Source organism: Solanum stenotomum, chromosome 1, assembly GCF_019186545.1.
Source record: "Solanum stenotomum isolate F172 chromosome 1, ASM1918654v1, whole genome shotgun sequence".
NCBI classification, from domain to species: Eukaryota; Viridiplantae; Streptophyta; class Magnoliopsida; order Solanales; family Solanaceae; genus Solanum; species Solanum stenotomum.
Genome location: NC_064282.1, coordinates 25,157,019 through 25,177,142, shown reverse-complemented (window position 1 = coordinate 25,177,142; position 20,124 = coordinate 25,157,019). Strand labels below are relative to the sequence as shown.

The 20,124-nt window shown below is 33.2% G+C and overlaps 2 protein-coding genes across 2 annotated transcripts; one reads left to right on the top strand and one right to left on the bottom strand.

Annotated features, from left to right (window-relative positions):
- Positions 1-4,811: 4,811 nt before the first annotated feature.
- Positions 4,812-9,530, top strand: LOC125853485 (uncharacterized). Its single transcript, XM_049533179.1, has 3 exons — positions 4,812-5,050; positions 5,473-5,570; positions 8,765-9,530. The coding sequence occupies exons 1-3, from the start codon at positions 4,877-4,879 to the stop codon at positions 9,324-9,326; spliced, it is 834 nt and encodes a 277-aa protein (XP_049389136.1). The 5' UTR covers positions 4,812-4,876; the 3' UTR covers positions 9,327-9,530.
- A 672-nt stretch (positions 9,531-10,202) lies between these two features.
- LOC125866839 (uncharacterized) lies at positions 10,203-15,592 on the bottom strand. Its single transcript, XM_049547241.1, has 6 exons — positions 15,517-15,592; positions 15,352-15,436; positions 12,097-12,241; positions 11,684-11,998; positions 11,338-11,597; positions 10,203-10,756 (listed from the first exon to the last, which is right to left on the bottom strand). Exons 1-6 carry the CDS (start codon positions 15,590-15,592, stop codon positions 10,477-10,479), a joined length of 1,161 nt encoding a protein of 386 aa, XP_049403198.1. The 3' UTR covers positions 10,203-10,476.
- Positions 15,593-20,124: the final 4,532 nt, after the last annotated feature.

Here is a 20,124-nt window from a genome sequence, read left to right as displayed (position 1 = left end):
CCAATTGATTGTAAGTGTTTTTTGTATTTAATTTGTATATTTTAAGGGAATAAATATGAAAACTCAAGGGTTATCAAATTGAGATATTCAAAAGTCATAACAATGGTTAGAAGCTTGAAAAGTGTACTAAAATTTCATAAACATGAAAATTTTGATGGACCTCATTGTTAATAGGTGGTATAGCAACATTGAGGTTTTCCATAAGGACCCTATAAAAATATTAGTAACTTTCACTTTTATGTTAGTCAACTTTCTTTTATGTTAGTCACCAGTGTTCGTAAAAAAATATTTATAAAATAGTTGCTAGAAGAGAAAGATATTGAACGAAAAAGGCTTAAAACATGTTGCCACACAGTCCTTATCATTCCAAATCATTTGTATGGTTTATAAATTTGATTCGTACATTGCACGATTATAGAATTGAGGTTGAAAGTTTTCGAAATATGGGTTAAAGAAATAGAAGAATCTGTATATTCTCATGAATTGAGTACATTAAATTGGTTCTTGATTTAAGGATATCAATGTTTTGATTTAATCAAAATTTTATAACATAAGTTCAAAAAGTAAAGTTACCCCAAAAAATTCACATCCACTTATAACCCAAGTCCTCCAAGCCCATACCAATTTGTCCAATAGTATGTATTGCTTGCTTAGTTGCTAGAAGTAGGAGATGCTTTGGACGGCGGCAGAAGGAATGACTAAAAGCTAATTTATGTATAAAACTCAAATAATTAATAGTTGAGGTGTGTTTTGATAAGTTAATGGTGATAGTTCAAGAAGAAAACTCACACACCTAATAGAACAAGTATGAAACTCAAGAAACTGAGATACTTTAGGTGTGTTTTTCTTCCTTCACTCCCAATTATTCCTATTTCATAATTTTTATCCTTTCCGCTTGTAGAAAGATATACGTTTTTCACCCCATCTCGAATCAAAGTTAAAATAACTTATTTTTAATTAAAATAGTAGCCCATTTTACAAAAAGAAAAATAGTCCATTAATCATACCAATAAACCAAATTAGAAAAAATCAAACCGAATTGAATTCGATATATATTAACGAAAAATAAAAAACAAAATCGAAGTTTGAAAAAATGAACCAAACATCTCCAATTGATGTCATTGCCTCCTCTCTAGCCCCTAGATATCGATAGTCTCACATTTCTCTTCTTCACTAGAGAGTCACTCCAAAATACTAGCACCTTCATCAGATGATAATTTTGAAGTGATTCATACAATCATTACACATCTCGAAATTGTTGTGTCTGAATACTTTACGATCTAATATCTTTTAAAGTCATTGTACAACTTGTAAATCCATGACAAATTACATGTTAAGGATGTACAAGTCTCCATATAATTCGTTTTCAAGTTTGCTCACGAGGGTTGAAATTGATAGAATTAAAATAAGCTAATTAATGGATTATAACTTAATTCATTTGGTTCTTACTATATTTAGTTTTTTTTTGTTTGTTTTTATTTTTATTTTCTTAACGTACCACTACCTCTTGTTTTTTTTTTAAATAATTTGCTTATGTACATAATGAAAAATGTTTTTTTTCTTTATTATGTTTTTTTTCTTTATTATGATCATATATAGCTTATCAAATGAAAAAATATTTAAATTAAATTTCTAATGAATCAATTTAAATTAAATATCACTCCAACTTTAATGACCCTGCAAAACCCACGGCCTGAGCGTATAAATTGATGGGTCACATTTTAACTCTGACGTGTAAATTATGCCTAGTGTCATTCAAAGTGTTTGATTTTAGATTTTTGTTCCCGTTTAATATTTTTTGTAAAAAATATGTTAAAAAAAATTCGTTGGAAATAATTTATGTTGCTAATAAGACATAAGTTCTAATGTTTTGTATATAAGTCATAATTTGTGGTCAGTTGAACAATTTCATAATCTTGAATATCCTGAACGTCTACCTTATATGCAAAAGTTAAAATTTATGTCTGAAGGACAACATGCGTAAGTTCTAACTTTTTCCTATAAGGCAGAATTTTCGGTCAATTAAATAAGTTCGTCGTCTTAAAATATCTTGAACGTTTATTTTATGGGTAAAAGTTAGAACTTATTTCTGATAAGCAACATATCTAGGTTTTAATTTTTGACAATAAGGCACAACTTCTGATTACTCTCGATTTACTGTCTTAAAATGTCTTGAACATCTGCTTTAAGGACAAAAATAGAAGTCATGCCTAATGGGAAACGTACCTAAGTTCAAACTTTTGCCTACAAGGCAAAACTCTGATAAAGTTGAGTAAGTTCACTATAGTGGTGGCAAATGGGTGGGTTGGATCAAATTTGGGCGGATTGAAAATAGGTAACATAAAATGGGTAATAATTTAACCCGTTCATATTTGATATGGGTAAATATGAATTGGGTAATAAATGGGTTGGATAAAATACTAGTTTATCCATATTTACCCATATTTTAATGAGTAAATAGTACTCTACTTAAGAATTAAACATGGAGCAAATATTTTAGTCTTTTTTAAAATGAAAAATGTTGAAAATGCTTCATTTAGTTTTATTGTATCATATAAGTCAAAAAAAATCCTTACTTTTCAATATAAAATAAATTTATGTAATAACAAGGAGAAAATATTTTTAATTTCAAAGTAAATGAATATTTGCATTTTAGGACTAAAACATGCTTAATACACTTTAAGCAATGTCAATACTAACACATGATTTGCTTATTTTACACTATTATTTATTATCCAATATAAAATTAAACAAATAAAAAAATATATAATTATAATTAACAAAAGAAATGTACATTTAAAATATATATTTTTGGAGGGCCAAAGACTTCACCTTTTCAATTATAGAGAAAAATAATTAATTCTTAAGAACATAAAAAGTAAGATAAGTTACAATATTTTTAGTGATATCATGAATTTTGAGTGAATAAAAGTTAGAAGGTTAACCCATTTGGCTAAATCCATATTTTACCTGTATTTTACCCATAGTTTACCCATATTTTACCCATCTTTTTATGGGTTGAATATGAATATCAACCCATATTTTACCCATGTAAAAAATCACTCACCCAACCCATTAAAATATGGACAGGTTACTAAAATATGGGCTTATTTTGCCGACACTAGTTCACTATTAAAATAACTTAAATATTTGTCATGTAGACAAAAGTTAAATTTTCTGAAGAGGTGACTGGTTTACTGATTCAAAGGTAATATATCACCATGACGTTTGTGATCTTAAATCTTAATTAAATGTATTATTTGTTGATTTATATATATATATATATATATATATATATATATATATATGGTTTTTTAGTTATTTATATTTTAAACAATTTATAAAATTGCATACATATTAAAATTACAACTTACAATTTTTATGTGTAAGTGGGCGTTTGGACATGCGATATGAAATAAACGTTTGGACATGTGATCTCACGCTGATTTCATCTCATGATCTCATATCATGATATGAAATTCCAAATTCTCCAAAAATCATGATTTGAAAATTTCAAATCATGATTTGAGATTTTTCAAATACAACAATCAACTCACAAGTATATATTTTTATAAAAACAACCCCACATTTATATCTACTAACCATTTATTTCATACATAAAATAAAATTTATAATTTATATCATTACTTTTGAAATTATTTATATTTCATATAATGATTATTCTCACTAATATAAAATTTATTATTACTTCAAATTAATTCATACTTTACCATTTATATTCACATGTTTTATTATTTTTTTTATCAAATTTATTTACCAACCAAATTGACCAACATATGGCTAAACGTAACAATGTTGTTCATCTTCTCAGTCATATGATCGAGAAATACAAGTTCAACGAGAGAAGGTTGTTTGTATTATGTGGGAGGATCATTTTAAAGACAAGTACACTACAACTTATGTTCAGTTTTATTTTTTATTGAATTAAAATTTTATCAATAAATGTTGTATATTTTAATAATAGCTTTGTGATAGTGTATTATGCAATTTTGTAATTTTTTGTTTATTTAATATGATTGTATAAAGAATCGAGATAATCTTAATAGTTTTACAACTTAAGGGTTTTATGGTTATGAGAAAACATACAACATAAAAAATTCAAATTGCATGTCCAAACAAAACTTCAACTTCATCTCATGATTTCATATTATGATTTCATATCATGATTTCCTATCGCATGGCCAAACGAGCCCTAAATGTAGATGATTTATTCGATTTTACTATTGTTTACCATCTTTTTCCTTTTTAAAAGTAGATGATCTATCTTTTTTAAATTGAAAATTTGACGTTTTGTGAGTAATCAATTTATTAAGATAACAGTTATTTTAACCTCAAATAATTCAAGTGAGAAAATAACAATATGACAACAAAATTGTTCTTCTCCTAACTAGTTAAAAGGTCATAAAAAATATTATTGTCAGTCTATTATCTATCTTGATTCTTGACCCGATTATATGAAATAGAAAATCTCATAATTATTCAATTATAGAGTTTTAATCCAAACACAAGATGAAGCGGAAGCAATGAACCAAACACTTGATAAAAAATAAATTTTGTATTACTAATTCTGCATTTCTAATCTCTACATTACTAATCATACGTTACTAATCTTTGCGTTATTAATTTTTATACCAAGACCCAGTGAACACTGACCTGGCAGTCAACCTATGGGAAAAAATAAATTAATTTCATATAACTTACCTTTTTGGATAATTAAAGCCGTTAATTTTTGGTTTTTGGAGAATAAATTAATTTCATAAACTTTTTAGTAATGCTTAATAGATTTTCTACTTTTTCACTCTGACATTGAACTCGAGAAACAGGGGAAAAAGGATTTGATTTTCTCTTTTGTATTATGGACTCGGAGACGGGTTCATCGCCGTCGTCTGCTCCGGCGATCGCAGCAGCGGCAGCAGCATCGTCATCATCAGCCACATCGTCCCCAACTGGTACTGGTAAGAGAAATAGAGACCCAGAAGACGAGGTTTATGTCGATAATCTCCACTCTCACAAACGTTATCTTAGTGAGGTTTTGCCCCTTCTCTAAATCTACTCTTTTTGATGTTGTTGAAATGTGTGTGTGGAATTAGAGCCGATTTTGTTATTATACAATTTCAAGTTTTTAGAGCTTTCGAGGGTTTAAATTTCTTGTATTATTGAATTGCCTTTTTGGAATGAAATGGATTTGAGCAGAGCAGGTGGGATAAATATAGTTAATTACTACTAGTTTAGGATTGAGATGTGGCTGATAGACTTTTTAAAAAATGGTGCTTTCTTAACAAGGTCAATAAAGTGTATAAATGTTTGTTGTAGATTCTTATGTTAAATATAATTATTGAAATTGCACTTGTTGTTGTTGCTATCAATGGAAATGCGTGTTCTTTGCCTGTGATTTCAGCCTTCATGTGCTAGTTTCTTTGGCTTTCTGAAGTAACTTGAGGAATTTTGCAGATAATGGCATCAAGTTTAAATGGATTGACAGTGGGAGACACCCTACCAGATAATATAGTGGATTCTCCATCAAGATCCGAAAGCATGCTCTACATCAGGTGATGAATTTTGTACTACATTGGAAAACAGAAATTATACAGATATTAATACATAGTTAAGGATGGGAGCAAGTTCGGTTTCTCATTGCATGGATAGATTACTTTTGGTCCTGCTTAAGTTATTGTTGGAAGTCTGAAATGACGCTCTGACCTTAAGTTTATGCTGTACGTGTAAATCCTTTATTGAGTTACATGTTCATGATAGTCCATTGGCATGTGATTGTGTTTAAGGTGAAGAAGTCCCCCGATAGGTACCTCGCATTAGTTTATAGAATTTACTGCTTAGATTATTTAGTTCCTTGTGAATATTTTACTGTTTCTACATTAATGGACTTTTGTGCTTTTAATTATATTTCTCTTATACAAACAAAAGAAATAGTAAAGAGAGAGATAAGGAAGAATTTTCCATTGCAGATGAGGGATTGCTGTCCTGGTTAATGGCCTTTACTTCTTGGTTCTTTACTCTTTCTCTCTCTCTGTATGATTACTTTAGGTTTGTCTTACTCTAACTTAAATCTAAGGAGGTTTGGTGAACGATGGGGATTCTAGTTGAAACCTCTCTCCTTCAGTCCTTACATCCTTTGGCAGTGAGCTCATTACTGTATTAACCTTGAATCAAGAAGCTCTGTGAGTCCATTAAAGACCAAGCTTAAAATTTTCTTCCTAAAAAGTGAGTCTTGAGAGAACACTTAATTGTTCAGAGAGAGATCTATTGATACCTCTACCTAAATGTTGGTTTTTGGGACATGTTGCTTGTATGTACTATGTAGTCTTTTACAACCTATGTTGACAGAAGTTCCATAGGTTTAAGTAGTTTCATTTGAGAAAGTAGTACTTTTGAGGTTAATTGAACACTTAAACCCCAACCTTCTATATTAACCACTCATAGTGGCTGCTTGGTATCATTCATTGCTGAGTAATTACTCATGTATCATCTCTTAAACTAATTTTGTCCACTCTAAAGAAAGAAATAATTTACCAGAATTCAGTGATCGCTTAGTTATCAATCTCACAAAGAAGCCTGTGCAAGCTCAATCTCTCGGTACTGTGTGAAACCCAGAGATATGTTTTAATTTTGAAAGTTTTGTTGAATTTCTGAAATAACAGAATAATGCCAATTATTGCTCAGTTGAGTTATAACACAATTAAGATACTGCTTAGAAAACCTAGTCATGAATGTCTTTCTCTCAGAACAGCAATAAATTGTGTTAGAACTTCTCCTTTAGAGAGGACTGGTGTTAAATGGAGAGACAAGCAAGAATTAAAGTAGACAGAATTTTCTTTTCTTCTTCCCCATGTATATCAATTGCTTCCCTGCAGTGTATGCTTATGCTGGTTTAGGTTAGGTTTCCTTTGGACTTTTAATCTATCATATGTTGAATTGAAAAGTTACTAGAAGGTAAAATCGAACATGCTACTGGCATCTTTTGGTCTAGACCCTCCTCCAAAATAAGAAAATGACAGAGAAGCATTGTATGCTGCAACAAGTAAATTATAATATGTCTGATTAGCAAGGATATGGGGACTTTATTATCCAATAATATGTCTGATTAGCAAGTAATGGCCAGAGTTTGGCCATGAATGAAAATACATTTACATTCAAAATAAAATAATATCCAATAACCTCCATGACTTACATGGTCTATGTAGCTGTCCAGTCCATTTCCAATATACAATTGAAACTTACCCGCCTTATTATTAATATTCTTTTTATGACTGAAAAATCCATCTGGGCCAACCCTTAGGACCAAACACAACCTTTGAAACCAGGGTTGGTGTAGGGCTCGAACCCGTGACCTTAGTCACAAGTCCCTCAACCTATGCCACTCGAAGTAAGCTCTAACGGCTATGCACCTTATTATTGTTATTATTAGTATATGTTAGAATTTAATGGTTCCTTTTTCTAGTATGTTACCCTGTAAGTGGGAAGCATTAAACAAACAAGGTTGGATGCAGAGTAGCCACCTCAATTTTTTGCTACGTCCTCAAAACCTTTTTACACATATTCCCCTTGTAGAAAGATGCTCATTCACATGTCATACACACACATCTTTGACCTCTTGAATTTCACTGCCATAATATTATGCTGTGGGAGTTGGTCCTAAGTAGGAGAGTGTTAAAAGAACCTTTAAGATCTGTTAACTGTTGAAACACATTAGTGTGGGACGGCAGTTTCTATGGATATAGTTGCAAGTGAATATACTGTGGTGCGGGATTCTGCCTGGTCGGGTTTCATGTCTGCATCTTTGACAGATGAATCAGTATATATAGTATCAAAACACCATCAAAACCTCTAGAAATGGGAGTTCAAAAGGTGAAAGCTCTTTTTGGAGTGATGAATTACAGAGAACTAAAATTCGTATATGTCATCTGGCAGCTGTCTCCTGTCTTTCTTTAGAGAGTGACTAATCTGCGCTGGTTCTGTGATGATCATAGTTAGATTCACTACTATGATTCTGTGAAACCTTGTTGTGTCTGTCAGTGCAATTCACTTAAAATGGAAAGTGTTCAGAGCTTTATATACAGAGACATCGGGAACATATCAAAAGTTAACAGATGAAACAAGCAGTGACTCGGTGTCTATGGCACTTGGAGTTTAGAGAAAAAAATGGTTGGCAGGGAAGTACAGACCGTATAGTCATTTGACTTTTAAGCGTAATAGAGGGGTCACCGCTGTATGGATTTGTAGTTCCAAAATCTTCGAAGGCAGTGACTTGCATATTTTTGTTTAAGAAAACTGATGCACCATGCAAATATCGAGGACTGTATTCTACTGTTAAATGAAACAGCAATAATCGTGCAAAAATATGTTTCCAAGTTATGATCGGTGAAGTCTTGGTCATTTTGGTCCAATTTAGTGTCTGAAGAGAACTTCTTAATCCCTTTCAGAACCACACATGATGAGAAAGAACCACACAAACTACTGCATAGAATCTATCATCATGCATGCTTTTGGATTTGCTTACTTTTGTGAAGTATATAAACATTTAATTTTGCTCTAGCTCTCTGAAATTTTTTTAGATTTAGAGATAGAATCCATGAATTCTTCTTAGATTTGAATTTCCTTACTATTTGTGACTTGACAATGTACCTGTAAGCTCATATGAAATGTAGTAACAGATGAAGATCCGGTTTTCCTATCTCCTTGCTTCTTTGTTATCAAGTTTTATTTGATTTTTTATGTTTGTTTTCAGGGACGAGATGTCCTTTCAATATTCACCAATGTCAGAAGATTCAGATGATTCACGGTGTTATGAGGCTTTGACGAATACCAGCTCACCCCAACGTGAGAGCGCACCAACTAGTCCAGTCTCACCCTACCGATATCACAGACCAATGAATGGGTTCTCATCATGCCCTCCCTCCACGTCATATCCGTCACATTCCTGCAACTTCCCTCCAGCCACATCCTCCCAGCCTCGTCAACGAGGCTCTGATTCTGAGGGTCGATTTCCATCATCACCCAGTGACATATGCCACTCTGCTGACTTAAGGAGAGCTGCACTTTTGCGGTCTGTGCAAATGAGGACTCAACCTCCTGGACCAACATCATTTGAATTGCATTTTACTCCAGGGCAGGAACCTAATCATATGGAGACCGAGGACCGGCCTTGTTCCTACATGAAGTCTTTAGTTGATGAGAGAGAATATAAGATTGAAGAATGCTCCTCAATGAGTGTATCAGCACCCGAAAATGGGGAAGATCCCTGTAGAATTTTGAATATGGGACCAAAAGAAGATGAATCTGTAGATTAAACACAGTATGTGTCGTTGTCCTTAATGAGGACTTCAGTTACTGCACTGTGCATGACTAGAACTTTCAGAGGATCGCTTGAGCCCTTTATGCTCAAAGGTAACAAGTTCAAAAAACAGTCCTGTTCTAAGACCCTCTGTTAACACAATTACCACATTCTGCCATTCTTTTCTTGTCTTGTTTCACTTAACTACCCTGAGCAACTCCACTCTCGAAAATCTTATTTTTTGGATTATTAAAACATGTTTACAAAAGCACAAGTATAGGAAATATATAAGCAATTGGCCAAATAAATATCCATTCATAGTGTGACGTGAATTTGGATGATAAGGCATCCGAGAGGTTGATTTATTGTTTGTCGTGATCATCAAGGAGAGAGACTTTGTTTCCAGTTCAATCTTAAGCTCAGGAAAAGGTTGAATGGACACTCGACTTGCAGATACAATCACAGAGTTTTCTTTCTTTGGTTCTCACACGTAATTTCCACTGAACTGTGATATAGTCATTATTGTCTATTTCTTCCTTTGTTTGTGTCAATCTATCTTTATTCTTCTTCTTAGAATTTAGGGTTCCAATTTCTGCATTTCGATATTGTATCAATTAACAACCACCACAAACAGATCATCAACCAATATCTTCTTTAAAAGGGTTTCTCCAATTATGCCTTTTTAAGTTAACAGAAACAAGGCGGTAAAATTGTACAGAGAACAACAATGACTCTTGACTTGGAGTTGGTAGGAAGGCACAGATATCTTGTTTGCCTTCTCTCGTAAGAATACAAATATGAAAATCAGTAGTCAGTTCAACAAATATGAAAACGAAATTGTAAAAATTAAAGTCAGGCCATGCATAAGGGAAAGTTTAACTAACATTTCATATAGGGGATAATTTGCAAAAAAAAAACCTTGAATATTTTTACTTTATCAGCACCACTATGCATATATAATGGTACTAAACTTAGGGCAGTCAATCCTTCACAAGAGGGACAGGCTGCAAAGAGGTTCGTTTCAGCAGCTAATTTGCTAAAAGCAATGCCAAGGAGGAGGCACATGAAGGGTTTGAAGGAAGGGGGAACGAAAAGAGGATTGAAGAGAGTTATCCTGTTGTTAGCAAGTGAAAATACTTGAATAGAGATGTTTTGAAAATCAAGAATCAATTGTCAGATGTATCGATGATGGAAGGCAGATCTTCAAGGTGCATTATCTCCTCATGCAGCATCTGAAGATCCTCCATATACAATTTCAGCACCGACAATTCAGGCCAATCCATTTCCTTTTCCTGAAGTTGCATTTTGAGTTCTGTCAAGTAGTTGTTAATTTGTAAAGCCATCTTGCATCTATCATCCTTATTTTCAGACATGGAAGCAGATGATGACTTGCTAGGTACTAAAGAAGCTGATAGGCAATGACCACCAACAATAGCACCATTCAACCTAAGAAGATAAAAATACATAACAAAGTTACACCAAGTATATTCTCATACCTTCTAGTAAAGGCAAGGTTAAATTGGGAACAATATGTGCAACAATTTGATTTCAGGTGGCATAATTAAAATCTGTGACCAAATAATAGATGAAATATCATATGTTTTCAACCAGTGTCCACCAATAATGGAAGAACAGTATGTTCTGCTAAGGAAAAGAGGAAGGCAGAAAATGAACTGACCAGATGTCAATATCAGTCTTCTCGTATTGTTTTCTCTCTATCAATATCAGTCTCTCATAGTTTATCATATGCAAACAATAAGGTACATGTAAATAAAATGGAGTATGGATGCAAATGGTAAGTGAAAAACTACATGGAACAATAAGGAATATGATTAATGGTGATGCTGTAATAAAGCAAATCGTTTTTGGATTGATTTCCCCCCTCCAACTTCTTCCAAAATGAAGCCGCGAGAACAGTTTTATACTTTTGAGATAGCAAAATAATGGACAAGAACCAGTCCCCTAGCCTACAAGAGTGAAAACAGTAACAATAAGGACCTTTTGTTCCAGGATGAACCACCACTTACTTTTTGAGGATCGACTCCGATTCTTGGTCATTCTCAACTGTGAACAAGGCTTCTACGCTATCCTTGCTTACCCATGACAACCCTTCTGTCGTGCCAACAGATTTACAGATTGAGTGCATCTCACTGAGGGAAGCATCGTCGGAAATGTCCTCAATCCTGATAGTAACAACCATAGAAGCCCGCGGGGGTTGAATTGGAAGACGATAACTCCCAAGATTTAGCGCACCAGCTCTAACTGCTCTGTTGCGTGATTCTAAGCTCTTGCCAATAGTTAACAACAGTTAATAAACAAACTTTTCCTGATTGAGGGGGCTGAAGGCAGAACTTCAAGAAATCAATAGCATACCTTGAATTGGATGTCCCAACAGTTAAGCCCATCAGGAAGATGCCTGACTGAAGCAGCACAGAACTTTCCGAAGACTGAAACTGCTTCTACAAGCTGAGAAAGGCTGATGGTAGAAGGTACGTTCCCAACTGCGATTGACCTCCGGACATCCATACAAGCAGCATCTGAAGTAGTATAAGTCGATCCAGAAGCATCATCACCGTTACCACACCCACTTTGATGAGGTTTATCAAGAGTTAAGACATTTCCCTTTACGCGTTGCATGCTTTCACTGCGAGCCATGCGAGATGATACTTTTCTACCATTATCAAGTTTCTGTGACTCAAAAGGTAATGGTAACATCTTCAAGCAAATTACTACATGTACCCACCCATTGGAAGTCCTACGCTATTAATAAAATCAGAAAAACATACCGGAAAAGGATCGCGCTTCTCCGTCACTAATTTCAGCTGCCCAAAAGCTCTTTCTACTGGAGGACCCAGGTCTGAGAAGTCATTATCATCATTATGGACTTTAAATAGTAAACCCTTTGAGCTCTTAAATCTTTGGAACTGGAAGCTGGTTAACTTTAAGGTGTAAGAATAGCACAATAATCAATAAGAAAGCATGACGTTCGATTTGAATAGTCAGAATAAAGTCTATAAAATCAATAATCAGGAAAATCCACAGGTTGAGCTAGCAAGCAAGAGAGATACAGACAAAATACCAAGTTTCTTTTTTCTCATTTCTTTGCCTCCCAACTTTGATACCCGAAGTGGCATTTCTCATGTCCCTGCCCATCTTACCAGATTATAATTATCCTAGCCTAAAACATCCAGATTCTAGTTTTCACTGTTCATCTAAGTATGATTATTTAAAGCTAATGAGCCTTTAGGAAGGAAGTTTATTCTTTTTTCAGAAGCTATATGCCTAGAGGTTTTGCTATGCTATTGACACATTCAGTCCTTTTAGTTTCTGCAGCTTGCCCTTGGTTTTGTTCGTGTACTGGTTATTTGTTGGCCTTCACCTGAACCCTATTGTGGGAAGGTGTTACCTCTGATGATTTACTTATTACTACTTCCTTCATACCCAATAATCTATCTATTTCTATTTTAGGTTGTTCCAAAGTTGTCAACTTATCTTGACAGAGTATATTACTTTTCAATATTCTATCTGTGCGACCCACATTTGAACTAAAGTAATTTCAAATTTTTCCAAATAAATACTATCTCTACTTCTGGACCCATTTTCACCTATTTTGCAAATGTGTTTTTGCAAGATTTACAACTCCCTTCATACTAAACAAATTATTCTAAGTAAAAAGTCCAAAATTGTCCTTAAACTTTGCGAAATGGTCTAAGGCCTCATTTGTTTTCATTAAAATTTAGACGTCTGAATCTGAATGCACATCTAAATGATTAAGATGTTGTCTCTAGATCTGAACACTATGATTAAGACTCCTGCCTGCCGTCCAAAAATTAGAGCTTATATACCCTTTATACTAACGGACAATTTATGAGACAATTTTTGTTTGTCCAACAACAATGCTAGCTTTGGTTGATGTATAACCCAAAGACTCTAGAAGCTGAACAACCCTATGATTAATATCAAGGTCAGAATTATTGGATCTATGCATAATTGCATCATCTGTTTCAACTTTGCAATCTAGGTCCATTTGAGGGAGCTTCCAAAAAAGAGAAAAGAAAAACTCATTAGAGGGAATTATTGTTCAAATTCAAAATATTGAGAGCTCGTTTGATTTGATGGATTGAATGAAATAATCATGGTATAGATTTGGTATTGTTCTATCCAATGTTTGGCTTGTTTTTTGAATCATGTAAACTAGTCATGGTATAATTTAATACACCAATTGGTGTATTGTTTTATACCATGACCAATGTGGTACAACTGACAATACCATGATTAAGTTATACATGGATCAAATATTAAAATGTCAAAACTACCATTGTGGATCTCCTCAAAGTCTTTTCAAAACCCTATACAGTTTTAAACCAAACACAAGTTCAAGCTATACACTGTATAATCAATTTTTAACTCAATGAACCAAACTCCCGACAAAAAACAATATCTGCATTACTAGTCCTTGGATTATTAATCCCTGTATAACAATCCCAATATAACTTATTTTTCAACCAAACGACACCTAAGTGCCTTTGGATTGAACTCATTGTGGATAGGCCAATGATTTTGAACTAGAACAAACACAAAAATCAACCAACTCTTGCTATTTATATGCAGACCCTCTCCAACCATATGTGGTAGTTTGGATTTTATAGATGTACAAGATAAATTCTAGAAAATATACTGTGGAATGTTGACGCATGATAGAGAATGGAAAAGCTATACTAAACTAACAACACTAGAATTCATTTTCATTGAGCAATGAGAATGACTGATGACTTAGACAAGAAAACTGAACATGGAAGAAAAGGTCAAAAGGAGAGACTGAGAACTTTTCACTCATACTAGCTGAAAACTTTTTCCTTTTTATAAGTATACCAGCTGAAGACCATGTCCATGACAAGCTTTCATAGATACTTTATGCACTTGCTGACTAACATGTGAACTGCATGAATGCTTATACCCAAGCACCATATACAGAGATAGAATAGATAAGAGGAAATCCACACCACCCTTTATGGAATGTAGTAAGGGTTGACTGTTGAGTGGTCCTTTGATGATGCATTGCAAAAAATTAACTGATTTTTGGCAGGGTTCTGGAGAATAACTTTCCTAAGCTGTAAGTTATGTATTATTCACCTAAATCTTGATTAGTCATCAATCTATCCCCTCAAAGGATCCACAAGATCTCCTCAGCATAGCAGGAAAAAAAGGTGGTTAGAACCAGAACCGGTCTAATACAACCCGATTGCCACCTATACAAAAATGAAGCACCATTCTTCAATTAACTCATGAGCACGTTCAGTAATCTCCACTGTATTAAATTAGGGAATCATATCAGGAAGACAATTGAATCTGCTTCATGGTCCGTCCATTATATTTTGGTTAATCTATAATGTGGTTTCTTGATGTAATCCAATTTTGCATTTTGGAAGTACATCGCTACTTCCTGCTCTATACATATTCCTAGGTGCATTTGCCTTGGCGTGCTTTCAGTAAGGTAGTAAAAGCATCTATTTTGAGGTAAAACTACATAACTGTCACAGTTACCAATTACTCCTACAAGATTTTAGCTAAATTCATTCAGATATACTGCAAAACTTGACGTTGGTTTTTGTACCTTCTCTATAGGAGAAATCATCTCATCTCATCTCCTCTCTTTTTTCTCTTTACTTGAGCTTTAAAATTTCTGTTGTCCTAACTTAATGACTATTCGTTATAAGTAGTAAGCTATAAGCCCATCCAAACATGCTCTTAAATTTTTCTATAGACAACTAACTCGTCCTCTTAGTGAAGATTACGAATAGATAAACTACAATCCATAATGAAGACGAATTACAATTTTAAAAAAATGAACAGTTCTGATGATTTCACATTAACAAAACCTATTAGCACAAATAACCAGAATAAAATTGTAAAACGGAAATAGATACTGTATTAATCCTCCTACTATTGGCAAACTGATGCAGAAAATTTTTCAAGCTGCTTCAAATTCATCTTTCCAAACAGAACTGGTGTTAAATCACAAGGTTTAAAGCGTATTTTACCTGCTGCAGGTGCGACCGAAGCCGTTAAATGTTTGATATTCCGATAAGAGGCCAGAAATGGCTTTGCAGATTCCGGCACATTCACCTGCGGTGGAGGAGAAGGAACAATTGAATTGGAAGGGACCATTTGATTAAAAAGTTAGGGTTTTAGAGAAAGATTTTTACCTGCCATTAGAGTAGAAATTGAAGCAGGGATTCTGGGCTTCATTTTCACGAGGGATTTGCAAGGATGAACTCTCATATATTACTGGCACAATTGTTTTACATATTACAAAATATGCCCTAAAACTTTGCATGTGGTGTGTATACATCCCAAAGAAATTTATATTTCGTACAAAGATAGAGAAAATGATCAAAATGGTCCTTAATGTATACGTTTTGCTTCCATTTGATCCTTAATATATGAGCTTGATGGAAATAGTTCTTAATATATCATAAAATGTGTTCATTTTGATATTTAACCTATAATTAATCATACCCAATTCTTTTTGCCGTCAAATTAAACAGTCCACTCACTAAAGCACAATCTAACCCTCTATCCTACAACGCCTAAATATAGAATCCATGCAGTATCCTTCCACCTTAGCATACTCTGTTCCTAAAATATCCATCTCCGGTTGACTTTTACTCCGATAAGCACTTGGACTCCCCAAATCATGAACCACCGTTCCATTTTTCTCAGTATAATAAACATAATACATAAGAAACAACATCATAAATAATATTTCATCCTTCTTAATCCCTGAAATATCCTTCCATTGCTTCCATATGACCTCATTCTTAGAATAATCAAAGAAACCCATTTAATCCAGTTGTAATTCTATATTGATTCTACTAATTTTGGCTCACTAGTTTTATGTGTCACATACATCTATAATATATCTTTCAATTTCAACTTCCCATGAACAGAAAGGTCATCAATAAGAAGACCATAAAAAGAGCACACAGATGAATAACTGCACACATAATAATAACTCATTAGAGTGAAGGAAAAAAGGGCGACAATTAACTTTTTTATTAACAAAAAATTGAATGAACAAAAAGAAGTGAGGTATGCCCGGTAATTCTTTTTTGGTGAATGAATTATTTTAGTAAGAAAAACTTGAATGCCATTGAAAACAGGGGAAGGAAAAAAGTCTTGAACGAGCACATTTTTTACATATTTTGTGTATTTTGACTGAAAAAAAAAACGAAATATGTTAATTTTAGGATTAAGGATCAAACTGATCATATTTTATGATACATAAAGGACCATTTCCATCAAGTTCATATATTAAGGACCAAGTGGAATCAAAGCCCATACATTAAGGACCATTTTGATCATTTTCTCTACAAAGATACTAGAGTTAGTTTTTGTGTATTCTCATGCTACACTTACTAAAATATGTGATTCTAAAATTCTATTTTGAAATTCAAACAATCAAAAAGAAAAGATTTAATTTTGGAAATTGATTGTTCATCACTCACTCCACAAAAGTGAAAAGTAAAGAGGAGAATCAAAGATGGAGTTAATGGAGCAAGATAGGACAATTTTTTTTATTTTGGGGAAAGACTCAACTATGTTATTAAATTTTGAGAAAAAAATATTAAAATACATAACTTATCTTATCATATGAAAAAATATATAATTTTTTTTATTTTCCTCACTCTCTCTCCTATTCTTCTTAACATTATGAGATTTGTGTAATTTTTATAAAAGTTTATTTATGTCATATGTTAAAAGTTTTCATCTATGTCATTTCATTTGAGAAAAAACTTATTCATGTCATTATTTATTAACTGAAATGGTATAAACGAGTCAAACATTTAACCAATGGCATAAATGAGCCTTTTCTCATAGTTCGATAGCATATTTGAGTTTTTCTTTTTTTAAAAAAAGATTTAATTAATGACATGGCCGAATCATAATTGACCACGTGTAAAAAATGATTTTGCAAAACTGAAATTGTTTTCATTTCACAAATAATTGCATGAATGAGCTTTTTCTCAAACGAAATGACATGAGGCAAACTTTTAACGGATTCCATAGATAAGTCTTTTTTCAAAATCCGATGGCATATTTAAACATCTCCCCCCCACCCCACCCCCACCTTTTTTTAAAAAAAAAAAAAAGGCTAAAACATTATAAGACAGATCAAAATCATAGCAGATCAAGGTTTGTCTATTGTAACATGTCGTACGTGGATCCTTATATTAGCAATTGTTTTAATTAAATTATCCTTTGTAATTTACTCAAAAATTTTAAATTTGACTGGTATTATTTTCTATATTTATTTAATGACAAGAATAATTAATAATAAATCTCTCTCAAATTATTAAAATAGATAAATAAAAAAATTATTTTAATTGACGATCACTAATTCTGATTCGAGTCAAATGAACCCTTAAAATAAAAGTAAAATATTTCTTAATGAGAGATTCTTCATTCTTAAAATCTAAATACAGACATTTTTCTAAGGCCTAACCCATTGGTGGCCCCCTAAACTTGGCACGATCTTTCACTTAGACACCTCAATTGAAGGATTTTCATTTTAAACACCTAACGTAGGGTTTCCATGTGTCACTTTAACACTTTTTGCACAGACTTCTGTTGATCATAAGCGCGTGCAAGACAACCGTTCTTCGTGGATTAACTGACCAATTATATGATGCCAACTCTTAAACCTCTTTACACGTCATTTTTTTTTTCAAACTAAAAGAAAAATGGAACCATTCTTTGTGATTTTTCAACTTCCTTCATACGATTATCTGTCTTCTCCGATGAAAACCCTAGGTAAATCTCCCTTCTCTTCACATGTATTTCTTTGTTTTTCCTTCAATTCGTTGTTAGTAATAACCATTGTTGTATTTTATGTCGCCATTTTTCAGATTTAAGGTTGTATTTACGAGGTATCGGGTTGTGTGACATTGGAGAAATTGAAGGTAATGGTGTATTTTGTTTTCTACCTTTGTTTTTGTTTTCTTCAAGAAGGTGTATATTGTTGTTGAAGGTGTATATTGTTGTTGATTCCGCTTTTTTTATTTTCATTTTTAATATAGGTTTTGGCTGGTAAAGTATGGGGTTTTTTAGGTATTTCCTTTTATTGGGGTCTTCTTTTCGAAATATGGACAGCTATATTTTAACTTGTTTTCATCATAGGGGGTGTGTTGTTGGAAACCCTAACCCTACTTACCAACGAGAAGTAGATGTATTTGGTGTTGGCATAGATAAAGACCATTTTAGTCTTGTCAAGTTTCTTTCCTACACTAAAGACCTTGGGTATACAAATGTGAAGGGATTTTACTGTGAAGATAACAATGAATTAGTTCAAGTTACTTCTGATACTCAATTGTTAGAATTTGTGAAAGACTTGGTAGATGATGATGAGTTTCATGTGTATGTGGTCCATGAAGTTGATGAATTGGAAGAATTACCTGCTCCAACTGGTCTTTTACCATGGTCTGATCCTGTTGATAAATCCGTGGGTATAAATACTGAGGGAACTGTGGAGAATGATTCAGATTTGAATGGAGTTGATACAGAACTGCCTGGAGGTGATACAAATTAAAATGAAGCTAAATCATATCTGCCTAGTAGTGACACAGATGTAGATGCTATTCCAAATGAAGATGATTCAGATGTTGATGAAGAATTGAGATCCCTTAGGGCTGAAAGGAGAAACAAAAGAAATCCTAATCTTAGGAAGAAAAGAGATAGGGAGAAGAAAACAATAACTAAAGAAATACCAATAGGTGAGGCTGGTGTGGATAGAGGTTTTGAAGATATTGGAATAAATAAGAAGGATAGATATATTAGCAGATTGGGAGGAGATGAGAAGTATATTGATAGCTCAGAATGTGATAGTGATGATAGCACTAATATGCTAGATGCAGAAGCTGTTGGAGGTGTTGATCTACCAGGCAGAAGAAAGAGCAAAAAGGTCAGGTATGATAATCAATGTACTGTTGCTATTTTTGAACTTGGAATGATTTTTGAGAATGCTAAGGAATTTAGAAAGGCTTTGGCAAAATATGTTGTTGAAAAAAATTATCAGATTAAGTTAAGGCCTAATGAAGTTCATAGAGTGAGAGTTAAATGTAAATTCAAAGAAAAATGCAAATGATTGTGCTATGGTGCTATTTATAGGGATTCTAGTAACTTTATAATTAAGAATTACTATCATATACACAAGTGTTTACCATCAAATAAGAACAAAATATGTACAACTAAGTTCCTAGCAAGTAGATTCAAGGATGAACTAACTAAACAACCATCTTTGAGGATTTGGGAAATACAAGAATTGTGCAGGGAGGAGTTAGGACTAAAAGTGGGTAGAACAATTTGTTACAAAGCAAAGATGATGATTCTTAGAGAAAACATGGGTGACTGGAATATGGAATTTTCAAGGTTATGTGATTATGCTGAAGTCATAAAACAAACCAATCCTGATAGTTCTGTTTGGGTAAGGATGGATAGAGAAACTGTACCAGGAAAGAATTTGTTTGTGTACTTATATGTATGTTTGGATGCATTGAAGAAAGGGTGGAAGGAAGGATGTAGAAGAATAATAGGATTTGATGGATGTTTCTTAAAGGGTGTTTGTAAGGGTGAACTTCTTGTAGCAGTTGGAAAAAATGGAAACAATCAGATGTTTCCTATAGCCTGGGCGGTTGTGGACAAGGAGACTAAACATAGCTGGAGTTTCTTTATCAACTACTTGAAAGAGGACCTACAGTTGGGTACTGGACAGGGTCTTACTGTAATATCAGATATGCAGAAGGTAATTGTCTATT